Source organism: Tachyglossus aculeatus, chromosome 25, assembly GCF_015852505.1.
Source record: "Tachyglossus aculeatus isolate mTacAcu1 chromosome 25, mTacAcu1.pri, whole genome shotgun sequence".
Taxonomy (NCBI): Eukaryota; Metazoa; Chordata; class Mammalia; order Monotremata; family Tachyglossidae; genus Tachyglossus; species Tachyglossus aculeatus.
The window spans coordinates 4,278,496-4,299,501 of NC_052090.1; the positions used below are offsets into that span (position 1 = coordinate 4,278,496).

The 21,006-nt window shown below is 45.4% G+C and overlaps 1 protein-coding gene across 2 annotated transcripts in view; it reads left to right on the top strand.

The window, feature by feature from the left end:
• The window catches only part of MIB1 (MIB E3 ubiquitin protein ligase 1), a 119,446-nt gene that overhangs the window by 55,664 nt on the left and 42,776 nt on the right, over window positions 1-21,006 (top strand). For both annotated transcript variants that reach the window (XM_038766575.1, XM_038766576.1), the window contains one exon: window positions 4,896-5,047. In XM_038766575.1, the coding sequence (XP_038622503.1) occupies window positions 4,896-5,047 (152 nt within the window). The remainder of the gene's footprint in view (window positions 1-4,895; window positions 5,048-21,006) is intronic.

The window sequence follows — 21,006 nt, forward strand, 5'->3', positions numbered from 1 at the left end:
CATCTCCTATTGAGAACGGTGAAGGAGCCTTGTTCCTGAGATGGAGTGGTTCGCACAGAGTACCCTCACCCTATTATTCTAGCCAGTTGTGTTTCCGCTTGGGCCATGGAGCGCAACGAGTTGGTTGGGGGGCAGGGATGCAGCCCATTGTACAGTGCACACCCAGGTTTTGTGCAGGCAGGTTGCGGAGTAGTGCCAGGGCTGTGCAATAAAGTCCGAACACCATAATTCAGCAGGGTTTTGCATCCTTGGTAGCCAGCATTTTTAAGGATTCCTGCTGGTCCTGGCCTCCCTTTAGCTTGTCCTAGTCGCTTCTGTGGGCAGAAATCTTCACCACCAAGCCCCAGCAGACCTTCCTCAGCTGCAGAGCTTTGACTAGAGTACACGCCTCCTGGTTCCCAAAGCCGTACTCTTTCCCTTGGACCAGCAGCGGGACTTTGGTGACCAAATCACTGGGGTATTCCACGATATCGTTCTAGAGGTACCTTTCTTCTGAAGTGTTCAAACCACTTTCACATACTAGGAAGCAGCCCAAACTCGTGTATCCCACTGTCCGTTCATTCGGTCGTATTTATTCAACACTTACAGCGTGCAGAGCACTGTACGAAGCGCTGTTAGGGTGTATGCAGCCGAGCAGGAGCCCCAGATGGGCAGCGGCGGGCGAGAAGGGGCTGTGGCTATGGCCACCCGTCTCCCATTTGTGCTTCCAGGCTCTGGGGGTCGTAGACTCCAAGCTGGGCTGTCATTGCGGATACCGTTGGGAGCAATTCTCTGGGAAATCCGGGATGCTGCCCCAGACGGACTGGAACATACGTGGTGGTGCCCAGTGGGAGTCAGCAGGGAAAAGGGATAGGGTGGCCTTGGCCACAGTTTTTTCTACTCCTGTTCCTGTCAGACCATCCTGAAGGATGTATTTTGTTCGTGTGCATTTGTGCGGGCTCTGTGGTTTTGCTGGCGAGTGAATGAATGGTGTTTATTGCATCTGTTGAGCACGCGCTGTGTACAGAAAGAACACTGTACTAAGCCCTGAGGATAGTACAAGGATGATCATTCAAACAGGGCCCCTGGCCCACAGTCTGAAGGAGGGGCTCCAGTTGCAGAGGGGGGACTCATAAATAACTCCTTAAAATCAGCCTATTTCCTGAGCGCCTTCGTAAATCTGTAAAGTCAGCTATTTACTGAGCGCGCCTAAATCCGTAAGATCCTCCTGTTTACTGACCGCTTTCGGAAATCTGTCAAATCGTCCTGTTTACTGAGCGCTCGTAAATCCCTAAAACCGTAATGACTGAGCACTTTCGTAACTTTTTAAAATCAGCCCATTTACTGAGCGGTCTCGTAAATCCCTAAAATCAGCCTATTTACTGAACGCTTTCGTAAATCCGTCAAATCGTCCTATTTACTGAGCGCTCTCATAAGTGTTTTGTTGTCTGTCTCCCTCTTCTAGCCTGTGAGCCCGTTGTTGGGTAGGGACTGTCCCTATATGTTGCCGACTTGTACTTCCCAAGCGCTTAGTACAGTGCTCTGCACACAGTAAGCGCCCAATAAATGCAATTGAATGAATGAATGAAGGAATAAATAAAGAAATAATTAACTGTCCTAAGTACTAAGAGTAATAATAATAATAATGATGGTATTTGTTAAGCACTTACTATATGCCAAGCTCTGTTCTAAGCACTGGGGTAGATGCAAGCTAATCAGATTGCCCCACGTGGGGCTCACCGTCTTCATCCCCATTTCACAGATGAGGTAACTGAGGCCCAGAGAAGTTAAGTGACTTGCCCAGAGTCACACAGCTGACACGTGGCAGAGTCGGGATTAGAACTCACGCGCTCTGACGGGCCCAGGCTCTCGCCACTAAGCCACGCTGCTTCTCAGTAGAATTAGTCAACACGGGCCCTGCCCTCAAGGAGTTTCCAGTTTAGCAGGGGTGACAGACACGGGATAAGAAAATGAAAAAAGCCAAAGCAGTACACCAACAAATAATAATAACCCTAAGAGCACTCGAATATGACTGCTCCGGTTAGGCGGTCCCTCATTCAACATTCACAACCAAGTTCTTTCCCCATTGTAGTATTAGATCCATTCCCTAGCCCTTTGAAGGTGTCACCCACTATTAATGTATCTGATGTAAAATAAGGATAGCTTTATTTGTAAATACTTCATTTATTAATAATACAGTAGGCACATAAATTCACAAATAATTTACTGCTAAATTGCACCTTTGTAGAAGGTATGTTCCACATATGGTTGTGAAGTTGTATAAACAGCCCGCCGACTTAGTGAGTTTTGATATGCTTGACTTGGGGCAAGCCACTCACTGACACTTTTGGCTTGTAAGCCACCTGGGAATAATTTTTCAGCACTTAGAGGAGTGCTCTGCACACAGTAAGCATTTAATAAATGCCATTACTACATTAAGTGTGTCATGTTCTCTGCTCACTTCAGAGGAATACCTTTTCCCCGGACTGGCTTCAGGGTTCATACAAGCAGCGTCTTGCAGGCTTTTTCGGGATAAAACCTCTCCCAGCTCTGCAAGTACGTGGTCCTGATCAGGGCCCAGCTGGGAGGGCTTCAAATCCCCAATCCCCAAGACCACATTATCTCTGTTACCTGCCCCTGTTGCCAGCATGGAAAAGTCTGCAAGGACAGCCTTCTCCGATTGGGAAAAGCCCTGGGGAAAAGGAGGATTTCTTCCCCTTCGCTGCTGGCTAGTGTGTCCCAAAATTGTCCAGGTTATTCACTGACTGGGGAGGTTTTGAAGTGAACCTTTGAAAGGGATTATTTAATGTGCCCATTTACTGTTGTATCGTACTCTTCCAAGCGCTTAGATCAGTGATCTGCACACAGTAAGCGCTCGATAAATGCAGCTGAATGAATGAACGAATTAATTCCACTGCCTGGCCTCCCATGGGCTCTGTAGCAGGTTGGGGAAGAGAACTGACTGAATTTCCTCCCCACAGCGGTAGTATGATTTCTCTGGAAGTAGTGAGCTCTCACATAGACTCCAGAAGCATCCAAGGCAGAATTTTTGAGGTCCCCAAATTGGAAGGGAATAAACAAATCGGCCCCAGTCGTATAGGCCAAAGAGAATTTAAGCAGTTGGTGGTTAAACTGAAGGCATTAGTCATTAATTTAAGCTGGGTTATGCCAAAAGTTAGCTACATGTTACATTCACTTACGTTTTACTCTTGCGCAGAAGGCCCTCCTCATGGTTTCTTTTGCCCAAGAGCCAAGGGGACAGATTTTCTCAGTTGGAGCAGGGAGGCAGAAAGAGATCCGTGTCTCCTTCATTTACCCCCTCCTTTTGACGTCTGCTTGGTCCCCATTCTCTCCTGGAATTGGCTGGGCTCCAGCAGATGTCTCTAGAGGAGCTGGCCAATTAATAATAATATTAATAATAATAGTAATAATAATTTGTTAAGCGCTTACTATCTACCAGGTACTGTACTAAGCACTGGGGAAGATACAAGATAATTGGCTTGGACATAGTCTCTTTCCCAAATGGGGTTCATAGTCTTAGTCTCCATTTTACAGTGGAGGCACAGAGAAGTTAGTGACTCGCCCAAGGACACACAGTAGTCAAGTGGTGGAACCGGGATAAGAACCCGGGTCCTTCTGACACCCAGGCCCGTGGTCTAACCACTGGGTCACGCCAATTCAAGGGTAATGGCCAGATTATGCTATTAGATTCTCCCCAAGTTTGTTTGTTTGACAGAAAACTACCATGTTCCTTCTACAGCCTCGGACTGTAACTGCCCTTCAAATAGATATGGATCTGAGGGGAGAGATATCCCAGTTCTCCCAAAAGGAGCAGCTTGAACCTGCCCTTCAAGTAGATGCGGATCTGAGGGGAGAGATACCCCAACTCTCCCGAAAGGAGCAGTTTGAACCTCAAGAGTCAAGGAACAGTAGCAAAGGTGCCGCTAATGAAGATGTTACTTGACCCCGGGGCGGACGTAAACGTCTTTATTGTATGCCTCCCTTCATTTTTAGATGTCTCCTTCTGAAAATGGGCAATCACCATTTTGGGAAGTTTGGAAGTGGTGTCAGCGTCCTGTGCTCTTCCTACACTTTATCCCCATCAACGTGACATTTCCCTGACTGGAAGAGTTTACTGTTATTTGCAGGCTCTGAGGGTTCCATGCGGACTTGCTCAGACATGCAGTCTGCCTGAGCAGAACGTCCTCTGAAGTTGGGAAAAACCATTATGGGCGTGCGTGATGTCAGTCAGTACTCTAACACAACCTCTCTGTGTCCTGAGGGTCTCTAAGAACACAACCCCAGTGTTACAGGAGAACTGTGTATGCTCACTAACTTGAGACCTGGGGAAATCCACTTTTTCAGGCCCCAAAATAGCGGTTGATCCCGGTGGTTGGTTACCCATTCTTTTAAGCAGTTTTTAGTGTAAGCCTTGCTGAGATTTCTCCTGGGCAGGCCTTGTACAGTTCCTCTTTTCGGTTATCCCCTCCTTCCATCCCCTATCCCCAAGCAGCGTGGGGGCACAATTCAGAAGAAGAGGACAGCCAGGGAGTGTGGGGAAAACGGTTGCAGCTGAAGACAGTATGGATTTCTGTGGACAGTGTTTTGGGGTGGGATTTGGTTTGGGGCTTCGTCACTTTTACATCACAGATCTTCACAGACTATTTTCATTTGATTCTTATTGTCACTGATTGAGTTGTGTGCCTGTTTTTATATGTGGGGGTATTGCTTTGTTTCCTTTCATTTTTTGGCCTTTATACTTTCGCAGTATTGAATCATTTTGTACTGATTGAGATGTTTGGCTCGCCACTGAGCGGCCTGTTTAATGCAGCGTGTGATGATGACTTAACCGGTTGACTGCCATCTTGCACGGTTAAGTTATGTGATTGAGAAATGTCACCGTTTTTTAAAAAAAGGATTCCGAAGGCGATACTCCCCTCCACGACGCAATAAGTAAAAAGCGGGATGATATCCTGGCAGTCCTGTTAGAAGCCGGGGCAGACGTCACCATTACCAATAATAACGGATTCAATGCTCTCCACCACGCCGCACTACGAGGAAACCCCAGGTAAGGCCGTCACCTGTAACTGTGACTTTTAACCGATGTGCCCCCACTGAAATCCAATTTCCTGATGGCCAGCGGAAAAGGAGAGCCGCGGCAATAATGACAACCCTCTTAAGATGCCAGATACACCCCACATCCAGTGGGTGCCCAGGTGATGATGGGGAGGGTGATACTGATGATAGTACTCGTTGGAACCTCATAACGTGTTCTGTTTTTACTTCCAAAATCCACTGTTGCTCTCTTGATTCTTTTAATCATGAACGGTTTTTATTTAGGTGCATTTCTTCCCTAACGGGTTACCCTGTATAGGCAGTTCTTGACTTAAAACATTTCAAGTTATGGCGATCGGCGCTCTGTTTCTATTTCACGACACGTCGGTTTTGACTTTTCAGCATTGGTCTCCTAGACAGCTGTTGTCCCGTGGTGCAGGTTGGGGTCCGTAGGAGTGGCGGAGAAGTGGGGAAATGATTTTAGCAAAGTCTTCAAGTCAGGGGGAGGGATGAAAATCTCAGAGAGGATAGGAGGAATGGAGCAGGAGAGGTCAGAGATGGGGAAGGTCACTGAACAGGAAGTCATCCCGTGCTCATAATAATAGTAAAAATGATGATGGTATTTTTAAAGCGCCTACTATGTGTCAATAATAATTATGGTATTTATCAATAATAATAATGATGGCATTTATTAAGCATGTACTATGTGCAAAGCACTGTTCTAAGCGCTGCGGAGGTTACAGGGTGATCAGGTTGTCCCACAGAGGGCTCGCAGTCTTAATCCCCATTTTACAGATGAGGCAACTGAGGCCCAGAGAAGTGAAGTGACTTGCCCAAAGTCACACAGCTGACAATTGGCAGAGCCGGGATTTGAACCCATGACCTCTGACTCCAAAGCCCGTGCTCTTTCCACTGAGCCACGATGCTTCATTGAACTCTTACTATGTGCCAAGCACTGTTCTAGAAATAACTGAATCCCATTGGAAACAGTTCCCGTCCCACATGGGCTTATGATCGAAGTAGGAGGAAAGACAGGTGTTGGATCCCATTTTGCAGGTGAAGAAACTGAGGCACAGAGAAGTTAAGTGACTTGCACGAGGTCACACAACAGATGGCTGGCAGAGCCGGGATTAGAACCCAGGTCCTCTGATTTCCAGGCCCGTATTCTTTCCTTTAGCCCACACTGCTTCTCATCAACCAGCCCCCGTTTTATACCATCAGCCCTAGGAGGTAACTGATTCTGATGTGCATTTTGACATAGATACTGTTTGGAGGAACAATTGTTTCTGAAGTCTGGGGGGCTGTCTGTAGAGGCCATAGTCTCCAAAGAACCTGATTCCACCTAATTCTTAATTGAAACAGGTATTTCTATTTGTGTCATGGGTTAAAATGAGAGGAACATGCTTGTAGTTGACACGTGCTTGGGTCACTGAGAAAGGAGTGAAAGTTTCCTTTTGCTCGGTATCTTCTGACCAAAGATGCAGCGTACCTTGGTATTTGTTTTTCTGGGGAGAGGCCACTGGCATTTCTCATTTTCCCTTAGTTGCTCTTTAGCTTGCGTATTTAAGCAAATACAGGTTTGCTTTCCACTGGGCTTTATTGCCGGAATCACCTCCACTTTCTCATAGCCCTCCTCTCAACCAGCCAAGTAATTCTGGGTGGGTTGGAGGGCAAGGCCAGGCTCATCATCTCTGTTCCCCAGAGGAACAAGCCAAACGGGCTGCCTGCCAAATGGGGTGCTCTGCGGGGGGGCCTTGATTGGGATTGTTTGTCTCCAGCCTCTGTCCAGGTTGGTGGGGTCAGGTGGGGTCACCCAGCTCTGTTCTGACCGGAATCAGGGTGAGTGATCTGAAGGATGAGTCAGAAGAGATTTACGGAGAGCTGGGCAAAGCCTGCGGATTGCTCTGCTCCCCGAAGAGGAGCAGCGGGAGCCTCTGGGTTTTTCATCGTTTTCCGTATCAGGATGATATACACCACAGGATTGTGGCTTCTCTGACTTATTCATAAACCAATGCATCCACAGCTGTAGAATTTTCTTCTAGGTGGAATTAGTTTGAGAGATTTTTGGAAGTCATTAGCTATTTGCTTCTAATTTTTCGGAGGCCTTGTCCGTTTCTCAGCGTGAGCTCTTTGTGGGCAGGAAGTGGGTCTCGCGCTTCTGATGGAGTTTCCCAAGGGCTTAGTACGATGCATTGTTCTCAGGACCGTCCAGGGTTTCCCCAAGGCAAGGGTACGGACCTGTGGGCTTCTGGAGGCCAGTGACCAGTCACTCTGCCCGGTGGAGGGCCCTGGGTGGGCTGCCTGTTGCTGACGACCCCCCAGCAGGCACGGGTGGGCCACAACTCCCATCAGTGGAGACTACCAGGACTTTAGGTTTAAGTGGCTCAGTTCCTCCTACTCTCAATCCCCTCACCAAGCTCGGGAGCCGTATTTTACTCTTGATCAATCAGTCAATCAATCAATCGTATTTATTGAGCACTTACTATGTGCAGAGCACTGTACTAAGCGCTTGGGAAGTACAAATTGGCAACATATAGAGACAGTCCGTACCCAACAGTGGGCTCACAGTCTAAAAGGGGGAGACAGAGAACAAAACCAAACATACTAACAAAATAAAATCTAAAAGATCTAAAAGAAACGCGTTTTCCATACAACTGCCAATCTCATTTCCACGTGCCTATTTAAGTTTTCGTCTTTTCAGTGTTTTTTTTATGGTACTAAGCGAACCTGGAACCTAAGAGAACCTGGAACCCCACTGACAAACTTTCATCTTGCAGTCCTGTGATTGGGCTCCTGGATTACCCTTCTTTTGTTCAACCCTTTGGTTTCTTAATGGGTCCTTTAAAATGAATAATGTTTGCATTTCCTAAGTAAAATGTAAACAGTGTTGAAAACCTGAACTGGTTTAGGATATGAGTAAAGAATTTATGCTTGTAGTTTTTGTGGGACTTTTGGAATCGCCTGGATTAGATAGATGCTACACTCCTCCTCCTTCTGTTTTCCTATTCCTGTGACTTTTCCGTTTCTCATCTCCTATTCCACTCTCTTCCTCATACTCTTTAACTCTTAATTCTGCAGTTGGGCTCTCTGGCTGCCTCGTCCTCTCTCCCTTTCTCCTGCCTACAGAAGGATAACGCTCCCTTATTTCTGGCCCTATTCTGCACATTCCCCTCATCCCCCAGGTGTTCTTGATATCTCTTTGGGCCTCATTCCTTTCTTCCATTCTCTTTTTTGCCTCCCCCTCAATTTTCCTGTCTGTCTTTGTCTCAGCATTCATTTTTCTTCTGTTCTAAGTAACTTATACACTTTTTAAAATAGTATTTGTTGAGTGTCAGGCACTGTACTAAGTGCTGGGGTAGGTAGAAGCTAATCAAGTTGGACACAGTCCATGTACCACATGGGGCTCACAGTTTTAATCCCTATTTTTACAGTTAAGGTGAGGAGTTTCTGCTCAATATGCAGGTGGATGGGCCACCACTGGAGGTTTTGAGTGGTGGGAAGGCATGGACTGAGTGGTATTTTTAGAAAAATGATCCAACCAGAAGAGTAAAGTATGGATTGTAGTGAAGAGAGACAGGTGAGTGAGAAGACAGATGCAGTAATCCGGGTGGGATAGGGTAAGTGCTTGGATCAGAAAAAGAGAGGAAAGGACAGATTTTAGCCATGTTGTGAAGGTCGAACCGACAGATTTTGGTGACACTGAATTCGTGGGTTATATGAGAGAGATGAAGCGAGGGAAACACAAAGGTTGCAGTGTGATAGGGAAGATAGTGGTATCCCCATAGTGCTGGGGAGGACAGGGTTTGGGTGGGAAGATAGGGAGCTCTGTTGTGGACATGTTTAGTTTGCGTTGTCGGCAGGTTATCTATCTAGAGACGTTCTGAAGGCAGGAGGAAATATGAGACTGCAGAGAAGGAAAGGTCAGGGCAGGAGAGGTAAATTTGGGAATCGTCCATGGAAAGATGATAGTTGAAGCCATGGGGGTGAATGAGGTCTCTAAGGGAATTGGGTGTAAACGGAGAATAGAAGGGGACCGGGTTATTCGGATAACGCTTCAAGGAGAAGGGGGTGGTCCACAGTGTCAGTGGTAGCTGAGAGGTTTAGGAGGGTTGGAATGGAGTAGAGGCCAAGGGATATGGCAAGAAGGTCATTGGTTACCCCAGGGAGGGCTGTTTCTGTCCAGCGAAAGGAGCCGAAATCATATTGGAGGGGACCGAGGAGAGGAAATGGAGACAGCAAGTGAAGACAACTCTTTAGGAGTTTGGAGAGGAATGGTAGGAGGGAGGTGGGGTGATAACTGGAGGGAGCCATGGGGTCAAGGAAGGGTATTTTTAGGATGGGGGATATTGGAAGCGTGTCTAAAAGCAGCGGGGAAGAATCCATTGTAAAATGAATCGTTGAAGATGGCAGTTGTGGAGGGAATAATAATGATAGTAATGATATATTTTTTAAGCACTTGCTATGTGTCAAGCACTGTTCTGTGCGCTGGGGTAGATACAAGCTAATCACATTGGAAACAGTCCTTGTCCCACATGGGTCTTAAATCCCCATTTTACAGATGAGGTAACTGAGGGACAGAGAAGTTAAGTGAGTTGCCCAAGGTCACACAGCAGACAAGTGGCGGGGCTGGAACTAGAACCCAGGTCCTTCTAACTCCCAGGCATGTGCTCTTTCCACTAGGCAATGCTTCTTCGGGAAAAAGCGGGGGTGGCAAGTGTTTTAATAAGGTGTGAAGGGATGGGATCAGAGGCGGTGGTAGCGGGGCTGGATTTTGAGAGGATGTGAGAGATCTCTTCTTCTGATCCTTCTGGGAATTCTGGGACACTCTTCACACTACTACCTTTCAGCCTTGCTTCAGAAGCCTGTCGCATCAATCAGTGTCAGTCGATCATTTATTAAGCACTTACTGTGTCCAGATCACAGTTCTGAGCACTTGGGAGAGTACAGTGTAGTGCAGTTGGTAGCCAAATTCCCTCCCTCCAAGGAGCTTACAGTCTAGAGGGGGAGATGGACATGAAAACAAATTACAGATAATAATAATGCTGCCATTTATTAAGCGCTACTGTGTGCAAAGCACTTTCTTATGGGGCTGAGGGTGGGGTGAATAAAGAGTACAGTTCCAAGTATAAGGGCAACAGATGGTAGTTTGTTTAGACTGTAAGCCTGTTGTGAGCAGGGAATGTCTGTTATATTGTTATACTGTAGTCTCCCAAGAGCCCACAGTAAGTGCTCAATAAGTACGACTGACAGAAGGGAGAGGGAGTAGGGAAAATGAGGGCTTAGTCGGGGAGGGCTTCTCGGAGGAGATGAGATTGAAAAAAGGCTTTGAAGGGAGAGTCGTGTGAGCTGTCTGAAATGAAGCAGGATGTGGGCAAGGGGTATCTCACATGCTCAAAGAGGGAAGTAGCGACTTCTGGCATTTATAGACTTATATAGATCTTTAGGGATTTAATTTCTGTTTTGCGGTGTCTGTGAAACAACTAACAAAGATCAAGCTAGAAAAACAGCTCAGAGTTCAAGTGAATCTGATTTTTTTGCTGTTTTTTTTATGACAGTTAATCGTTGACTTGTTTGTACTCCACCTGTCTGCCCTAGTTAACTTATCTCCATCTGTGCTGTTAGTGTTTGAGACCTTCAAGCGCTTAGTACAGTGCTCTGCACACAGTAAGCGCTCAATAAATACGATTGATTGATTTGAGATTTCTCTGGTACCTCTTTCAAGGCACCATGTACTCTAATAGATGGGGCTCGGGAGTAAGTTGCTCAAAGAACCATTTAGTCAAGGGGTCCGCTATCGGATCATTTAGAAAAGTAAATGCTTATAAAAGTCAACTGTATAAATGTCCCAGGAATCCAGTGAATGTCTGAAAATTTATATCTTAAAGGAATACGTGAATGACCGTTACTGTAAACCCCCTAAAGGGAGTATTAAATCTGGCAAGAAAGTGTGTTAAGTTGATTTTCTCTTTTCTGGTCTGCTGTTGGTAAAAAAGGAGATATTCCCTAGTAAGCGTATTTTGATGGCCTGTTTCTGTTGAATTTATTGAAAACCCAGGTGAGTGATGAAAAATAGTGAGCGTGGTAAAGTGTTCAGTTTTTCTTTGAAAACAGAGGGCCACATTTTGTGCTAAAAATGTCATCTTAAATAATAGAATGTTCACTTTATAATGTATTTGGGATAGGGAGACAAAATTCACCCATGTATCTGAATAGATGTGAGCTATTAGACAGCACATTAGTTAATGCCTTTATTTTTATGTTCAGTTTCTAGGTTATCACGTGAGGTGGGCTACTAGTAGAAGAAGCGTTCTAGTGATCATAGGTTGTTTGAGGGTAGTGAAACGTGGGTGTAAAGAGAGCAAGTTTGGTATCAGCAGACAATAAATAAAGGAACATTGGATTTTTATTGGCCACGTATATGGAACTGTTTTACAAAGAGAATTTACAGAAAAGTAACTGGCTTTTGAAATACAGTTTCTGATCTAACCTGCGACAATAGTTTGTTTTCTTTGGGCTTCTTGTTCATCTGTACCAGGACCTGCAGGATTTACCAAGTCCGAGCCTGATTTGGAAGTAATTGAAAGTCTTTTCTGTCCCGTGGTGATCAATACATAGCTACAGCTGGTTGAAGGGGACCAAATCCATTAAAGAGGTGATTTGGTTCCATTTTACCAGCTTTAGCAAAGCATTGCATTGGACCTAGAGTAGACACCCTTGGGGAAATCCCAGGAAATTTAACACTTTCTTTTAGTAAGGTTTATGGCAGTGTTTAGTTATTAAGCTGTAGGATTTACCAGCCCTATAAAAATAAGTAATTTAGTCATTAAAGTGGGTTTTATTTCAGCGAGGGATATGATTTTTTTGTGTTTAAAAGAGTACACCATGAATGCATGTCTCCATGGGGGTAGGGAGAGGACAGATTAAATGCTAGATAATTGCACCTGCTTGTGTCTGTCTTTTCTCTTTAGACACTTCCACAGACAATTTCTAAGTCCAGACTAAAGGCAGACAACTAAAACGCAGTTCTCAAGGAGGGGGATCATGCTTATTTGACCAAAGGAGCGTTTGAAAATCTCTAGGCAGTAAAACAAATGACTTCTGAAGCAAAACCACTGAATGTGTCAAGATCTCCTTGTAACCTCCCCAGTGCTTAGAACAGTGCTTTGCACATAGTAAGCACTTAATAAATGCCATCATTATTATGAAGGGGGGGGCCAAGGGGAGGCGTTGCAATCTCTGTGCGAATTTGCCCTGCCTTTTCTTTTGACCTACGATGTGTGGGTAATGACAGGTTCCTCTGGTCTGTTGCGTGAACTTGGGCAACTCGTTTAATTTCTCTGTGCTTCGGTTACCTGATCTGTGAAACGGGAATTAAGACTGTGGACCCTATGTCGGACGAGGGACTGGGTCCAACCTGATTATCTTGCATCTGCCCCAGCACGTAGTACAGTGTCTTGCACATAGCGCTTTGCAAGCACCATGCAAAAAAAAAAAAAAAAGGTATCACTTGAACCTTAGAGTGAGGGGAATTTCCATCTGCCAGCATATTATTCTTTTTCCATCTGGGTAACCCAGCTTCTTTCATACCTACCGACCTATTAGTAAAGTCGCCTCTTAACAGGGATAGTATTTGTTTCTTAAGTCATTTCACACTACAAACAAATGTCCTTTCACTGTAGTTAATAATGAAATGACACAATTTGTAATAAAAACCTAAAGGTACCCAAAAGTGCTGAAGCAGGGAATACTTATCCCCTCCAGTCCATTCATAGTAAGCCACAAAACATTTAAGAAGTAGTAGAAGGAATAAAATACAGACCTTCAGGATCAACCCTAGCTCACGTCATTGCGTGAGTCTAATCTGTATTCGTTGATGCACGGGGTACTGCTGGCAGGATGTAAATGTATTCTTTGCACCGTGAATCCAGTAGAAACTCAGTGGGCATCATGTGGCCTGGATTTAAGTGCTGGAGATAGTAATAAAACAGGCTTCTATTTTTACAAGTTCTATGGAAACGTTCAACAGACACCACTGGTCAAGCGTGCTTTTGGATGGCGGTACTGCTTCAGATACTGGCCATATCAGGGCAGAAAGAGGCCATGGAAAAAAAAAAAAAACAAACCACAGTAGAGCATTTGATAATGTCAGCATCTGTTATCCCCGTCATTGAGACAGTTGAAATGTTTGAGTTACAACAGTGTCAGCAGATGCCCGGAGTTTGTGTGCTTAGTTAAAAGTGAACAGCTGATCTAATCGAAGGAGGTGACATTTTAGAGGCACTGAATACACTCTTAGGTATGTCAGCTTCAACTGAGGATCGCTAGTGTCAATATAAGGTATCTCTGGAAATGGCTGAGTTGTCGTTTCGTTTCCAACCATTGTACCCTCTTAATTTAAGATGGTAAGAAGAGAGAAGCTGGGTCGCTGACTTGTTTTTAAGATTTTTTTTTCCACAAGTTTTAGAGCATATCAGAGATTTTGTTTAGGAGCTTGCACAAGACTTCGAAGCAGTAATCAAAGTAAGATAACAGTGGCACATAAAGTTGTTTTACTGCTGCCGCTGTCAAGTTTTCTCTCGGAGTTTTTGTGAATTATCAGTTTTCAACTAGAAATTCTGTGTTTGATTTATAGGTTGTGCCATTTGCGGCCATATTTAATAAATGAGTGAGCAGTGTTGGTATGTAAAGGTTGCAAAACCCTACAGCATGGCAGGTTAGATTTCTTTTTGGCGGATTTAAATATCTTGATTTTTTTTTGAAGGAATATTTAAAATGTATGGTATCTAGGAAGCATATTTTTTTCTTAAGAAAAAAAGGGAAGCAGCGTGGCTTAGCGGAAAGGCCCGGGCTTGGGAGTCCGAGGACATGGGTTCTAATCCTGGCTCCGCCACTTGTCTGCTGTGCGAACTTGGGCAAGTCACTTAACTTCTGTGCCTCAGTTACCTCATCTGTAGCATGGGGATTAAAAGTATGAGCCCCACGTGGGACAACCTGATTACCCTGTATCCACCCCAGCGCTTAGAACAGTGCTTGGCACATAGTAAGCGCTGAACAAGTACCATAATCATTAATTATGATTATTAAGATAACTACTTTTGTCTACGCCGATTACTGAGCAAGTAAGAGTCACCTTTGGAAATTAGTCTTTCCAGTGACAGGGAGTAATTAAACGTTGTTAATCCTCGCCATTTCTATAGGGCTTGCTTCAGACGCAGTCACAAACCCTGAAATGTGGAAAATAGCCCAGTAAAATATTGTCAGTTACACCAAAGTGGGTGTTGTAGTTAAGGCCACCCACCTTCCAATATGCCCATCCTCCAGAAGCTCTGAATTTCCTTTGTGTTCAGAATTTGATATAAAATACTTAGAAATTTGCATTCCGAGAGCGACCAAGGAGTAGTGTGATGTCAGCGTGCAATCAACTGTACGACAACCTAAACTCCAGTGGCGGACGTATTTCTGAAGCGATTTTCAGTTTCCTGTCTGGTTTTGGGGAAGGATTTAATAGTTGGTTGACCGCATAAACTAGTTGATTGGCAGCTGGGCCCTAGAAATCTCTGCATTGTCACTTCTGGTGATGCATAAATCTGATGCCGTGCTTGGCGCCGAGTACTCTGTAAACTCATTTGTGGGGATTTGGTAAACCTGATCGCAAAGATATTTTTTAGAAAGTTAGGAGGGAAGAGTAGAGCTGGGGTAGCAGAATTTAGTTGTTTTCTCATGGTCTGTTATTTTACTTTAAGATTGTATACGGATAGACGTTCTTAATGGTACAAAACTACACACTGACCAACAGTTTTAAACTTAATTTTTTTTGACAGGTTACTTTTAAGTCTTTTTAAAAAATATCTAACTTTTATGACGAAGCAGAAATTCTTACTCATCTGACCTGCTTAAATGAAGATAATCTGGTTGTCTCTAAATGGGATTGAGAGGTGCCGTGGTTAATGTGGCGTTTGCCTCCTTTCGGAACTAATGCTGTGTGGTTTCAAGCCCTCAAGTTAACTCGGCGTGCCGCATAGTCAATTGAAAACCATATTTAAGTTTTTCAGAGAGAAGCATACCTCTGTAACGACTATGTTCTTCTGCTCCCAAATAAATCCGTCCTCTTTGAGAGATTGGTTTTACAGTTTATAATGAATAATCACATTTTCTCTTCCTACCGTGAAATGCCATCTCTCTCCCGTTATTTGCCAAGTGAAGGTTTATTCGGACAGAAGGAAAAACGGTTCTTCTAGTTGCGGTTTAGATCTCTTGCTGGGCCGGCGCCTGCCAAAAATACATACTTCTTTACATTCCATAGCTTTTTATGTTCATATGGGTACATAAAGAAGTATGTACTCTGAGCAGGTGTACATCCCTTGTCGTTATCTGTCAGATATACTTGAAATGTTTTTGTTTATTTGCACGCCCTCTTGCAGTTCAGGGAAAACATATCATTCACCTTGCAATTGTTCGGAGGAACAGTGGTAAGAACTTCATATGCATGGTTTTCGAGAGTAAGCGATCTGTAAAAACTAGGGATGGTTGGACTTATTACGTTACAGTTACCTGCAGAGTGGCTCCGAGGCCTGGTATAATTCATTATTCTGGGTCATTGGCACGTTCAGGTTTCGGGCACCTAGATGCCCACCCTCTTCATCGTGGTTTAGTCAAGTTTTGGGGTACACAGAATTAGTGGACCTCTGCGGGCTGTTTTCTGTTAACTGATGAGGTTTTCAGCATCTAATAGCAGGCTCCCCTGGTGAACTGTAGGAGTCTTTGGGTCCTATTCCAATGGCTATTACCTCTTTTATAAAAGGATCCTTCTCCAAACTCCCACTGTTTAAAGTTTCTAGTTTTTCCAATATGGCCCCAGAATTTGGGGGAGGGGGGTGTTGGTGGGGGAGGGAGAAAGATCCTCTCAGTCCATCGGTAAAAGTGATTCAAGTGTTTTAACATTTAAAGTAAAAAAAGCCCCGTGCACCGTTCAAAACTCCAGTAAGAGGTTTGCCGAAGGCATCAAGCGACCTGTAGGCCAGAGGTCACGAGTGAAAGCTCATGACCATCTGAGTGTTTCTATAATTGGTTTTTTGACTTAACTGGTTCAGCAGTAGCCTTTTGCAGGTCCCCACGGTAAACAAACTCAGGCTCAGGTGTGGCGTAGCCATCTCGTGGCTCATGGATTTGAACCGTATCACCTGGGGCCCTGATGGATGCCCAAGGATAGGTGAGCAGACAAGGAAAGTTTGGGTGGGCTCGTGACTTCTGACCTGAAGGACCCGAAAAGTCGGAGGCTCTTAGGTGTGTTTGGCAGAAGAGGTGGCATGAAGAGGGTGCTGAGCCTTAATGTCGAAAAGCAGATCGTCAATAAGCCCTCCCAGGAGACTTCATAGTTAAAAGGAGCAGGCCGGGGAATAGAGAATGCCCGCAACCCTGACAGAAAGCGAGTGCAGCTGATAGAGAGCAAATCAGAACGGAGCTGTAGCTAAACCCAGGACTCCAAGAAGAAACAGCAATGCAGCAGTAGAAAATACGGCATGCACATTCTGCTCTGAAACTGGATTGTCCTTGTCTTTTTAAGGTTGATAATTAAAAAAAAACCCCAACAAAAACTCATTTTCTTGGTGTGGACCGAACCGTACAAACTAATAGTGCTTCTGAGTGGTAATACTAAGGAAGCTGGATGTGATTTACTGATAGGAATGGCAAAGTTTCCATTTTACTGAAATGATCAGCAACGAACATTTTAACTTTCGTAATCCATGTTTGTAAAGATCTTGGCACTTGGTCTGGCTAGTTATCTGGCTCTTTTTTAGTATTTTTCCTCTCAGAACCTTTCTAATGGTTCCTACTTGGACTGTGAAATTATGCTCTACTCCGATTAATCGAACAACCGAGCAGTCATCTAGTAAATCCTAGACAAGCATGCAGAGAATCATAGGCGTCCTTAAAAAGTGCAGAATTAACCCAGGCCTTCTGGAGCTCTTGTTACCTTGTAAGCTTAGGACCGGGCAGCCTTTGCGGTTGGAAGAGAGAGGTAAATGACCTAGAGACACCTCAGAAGCGGTAGCAGCCATCTCATCCCGAGCGGTCCTTCACTCTATTTGCTGATTCAGCTCTTCTCTGCACGGCGGGGGGCGGGATGGGGGGGGCGACGGGGGGGACAAGGCGAAAGTCTCGAAGAGCACAAAACCTCACCTCCTTCGTAAATGGGTACCCGCCATCACCGCACCCACCCCGCTTCCCCCCCGCCAGCCCGTTTCCATCTCCCCGCTCCCCCCAGCCCCGAGTGCTCCCGTCACATTTAATTCGCACGCCGTGGAATGCCAAATCACCGATGCTGCGTTAAAAAAAAAAGAGTACCTTGTGATTGCAGGACCGAAAGTTAAGCTTCCAGGTAGGATGCTAGAATTCCCAAGGAAGGTGAACCTAGCTCATTCCTCAGTTGAAGAACTTCAGAAGAGGGGGAAAAATAAGTTGCAGAGGCGATTACTTTCTGCGTTTCCAAAAAGGCAAAAGAAACACCCTTCCCTGCCCCCCCGAGCCGCCACAAAGCATCACCCTGTTCCCTACCCCCACCAAAATGTTTTGGATTCTTCTGGCTTCTTAGAAAATGCACTGCCTCGTCTCTCGCTTGAGGTTTTGCTTTGTTTTTAGTCTGAGTTCCCCGGCTTCAACGGTAGGCAGGTCTGTCTGGAGGCTACCTTTCCACCTCCAGAGCGCAAAACCTGCTGGCGAGGTCGGGTCTCCCACACGGACAACCCCTCGACTGGCTAGCGTTTCCCCCCCCGAGGCCACGGGCAAAACTGTTGCAGTTTTATAGGCAGCTAAGCATTTGAAACATGCACTCCCAGGCAAACAGACTCTCTTGTGCCTCTCTCTTCCCTGACCATATTTAGTCAACCATTGCAAAAAATAGGCTCTCAGCTGCCGATTGTCGATCGCAAAGCTGAGAGCCTCCATCTTGCTTTCTGCCTATTGATTGTGTTTCCTGAGGTCCTTTTATTGCTTTGCCGTTTGTCCTGAGATTACAAATATATACATATACACGAACAAACATATGCATGCATATATTTATATAGATATTCTATATATTAGCACAACCAAGTACAGCAATCTCTCACGTTTCCACTTCTACTTCCCAGATTTTCCCTGGGCTTGCGCCGTTACTAGTACGGCCCGTTTGCGGCTGTCACTATACTTAGAAGTGAGCAAAAGGGGTAAAGGAAAAACGAAATCACCGCTCTGGTTTGTACTAAGCCTGCAGGCAGAAGCGAAAAAAGAAACGCGCCTCTCCTTGCCCCAGTAGATTTTTACAGTCTGGTTTGGGTAAAGTGCTGTGAATGTTAACGCCGCTGTGTGCTATTTCTCTACGGCCCAAGAGGTGGGGGAGATATCGTGAAACTGGTTTCTGCTTCGGCTTCTCCCGAGTTTAAGTTTGGTACTGGGATATTTGCATAGCCAGTGGGTAGGAAGGAAAGGAAATGTGTGGGTCAGCAAAAAGACTCGTCAGAAGTCCCTGGAAGATGAATAAAATCGGTTTGTCGTTCCAGTGAGTCAGAAAACCAGATTTTTTTTTAGACCTCAGAAATCTGGCTAGCAAAAATTTCAGTACAGGAAATGTTTTCGCTCAAAGTTTGTTTGGAAGTCTGCATTGTACACCATACTGCAGAGCTATACGCACTCTATATTCAAATGAATAATAATAATAATGGCATTTATTATGTGCTTACTATGTGCAAAGCACTGTTCTAAGCACTGGGGAGGTTACAAGGTGATCAGGTTGTCCCACGGGGGGCTCACAGTCTTAATCCCCATTTTACAGATGAGGTAACTGAGGCCCAGAGAAGTTCAGTGACTTGCCCAGAGTCACACAGCTGACAATTGGCGGAGCCGGGATTTGAACCCACGACCTCTGACTCCAAAGCCCGTGCTCTTTCCACTGAGCCATGCTGCTTCTCAATATTAAAATATTAAATATAAAATATTAAAATATTGAATGCATTCTATAATTCAGTATTGCCTTATAAAAAAATCCTGTTTTCCTCCAAAAAGTGTTTGTAGAATAGGAATTTCCTTTCTTTAAAAAAAAATACTCCGTGCTGTAACTACTGACAAAACCACAATGGTTGCTTAAGTCCCCACCTCCTTGGGAATAGTATTTACGCTCCGACTTTCAGTAGTTGAGAATAGTCTGTAGCTTGTAGTCCTAACTGTAGTTTGACGATCGATTCTTCTTTCCTCCCTCCCTTTTTTAAAAAAAGATGAGAATTCAACCTCCGAAACCTGCGTATGAAGTTTGTAAGATCTAAAAGGGAGCTTCGGAGGCACCGTGATTCCCCCCGCGCCTTCTTTGCTAACTTTTTAACCTTTCTGGCCCTGATCCTCCAAAGTATGACTTCCGTATCACACATCCTCCGATCGGGGGCCATGGAGTCAGTTTGGCTCACGGGGTGGTTCGGCCCGATGCGGGATGGCACAGGGCTCCTGTTCTGGAGAGCGAGTCCCTTGCCGAAGTTGACGGAGTATTTTATCAGTCAGGCCACACCTGGGATCCGACCTTCAAACATTCCCAGAGGGAAAAGTCAGGTGACGATACGCCCTGAAGCGATCGCCTTCGTTCGCTTGGATATTCGCCGTGGCTCCTGCTGCCTTCCAGCTCTGGTCTGTGTAGCGCTGCAACTTTCTGTTGGGGGGAAAGCGGGGTCAGGTTGGTTGCTGCTCTTGGACCTTCTGGCTTTTGGTGCTTTGGCTTTTCCCTCTGCTCACAGAAAGGTGAAGGAGACTCTCCTAACCCCGGCTAAGCTCGTCCGAAGAGCGTCCTTACCAAACGGGTGAGGAGGCAGCGGGGTCAGCTGCCGTTGAGGTTTCATATGACCGTAGGCTGCATCTGTTCTCTCTCCCAGCTATCTTGCCAATGCGGACTGCTGGCACCGGAGACCCGGCTGAGAGGGTGAGGGTGGTTCAGGGCCAACCGCGATCGCTTCTGCGTAAACCTATCTTGTGCGGGTCATGAGGGTGGTAGGGCATAGCTTTCCCTCTTAACCATTGGTTTCTCAGCAACCCTCACCCAAATGGCCTGAGACGAGATAAGGAGTCCTTCTGTATTTTCGGGGACAAAATTAGGCAAGCATCTCTCTCTCTCTCTCTCTCTCTCTCTCTCTCTCCCCGTCTCTCTCTCTCAATGTCAGTCTCCCCCTCTAGACTGTGAGCTCTTTGTGGGCAAGAATGTATCTGTTTTTTGTTATAGTTTTTTGTCCCAAGCCAGTAGTACAGTGCTTTGCACACAAGAACTGCTCAATAGAGAAGCAGCGTGGCTCAGTGGAAAGAGCACAGGCTTTGGCGTCAGAGGTCATGGGTTCAAATCCCGGCTCCGCCAGTTGTCAGCTCTGTGACTGTGGGGAAGTCACTTAACTTCTCTGGGCCTCAGTTACCCAATGGGGATAAAGACTATGAGCCTCCCGTGGGACAACCTGATCACCTTGTAACTTCCCCAGCACTTTGAACAGTGCTTTGCACATAGTAAGTGCTTAATAAATGCCATTATTATTATTGCTATTATTAAATGTAACTGAATAAATGACTGAATCTCTCTCTAGGTCTCTCTCCCTCTCAATCTCTCAGGATCTACTCGGTCTCCCTCGCTCGGTCTCTGTCTCTCTCTCGGTGTCTCCATCTCCTCCTCTCTGTCTCAGCCTCTCTTTGTGACCCACATACTCATGGAGCAATCAATCATACATATTGAGGGCTTAATTTGTGCAGAGCACTGAAGTAAATGTGTGGGACAGTACAGTGTAACAGAGTTGGTAGACAAATTCTCCGTCCACAACGAGCTTCAGTCTAGAGGGGGAGAGAGACATTAATATAAGTAAATTTGTGGGCAAGGGAGGGATAAATAAAGAGTGAAAATCCAAGTTCAAGGGCTACACAGAAGGGAGTGGGAGAAGAGAAAATGAGTGCTTAGTCGGGTAAGGGCTTTTAGAGGAGATG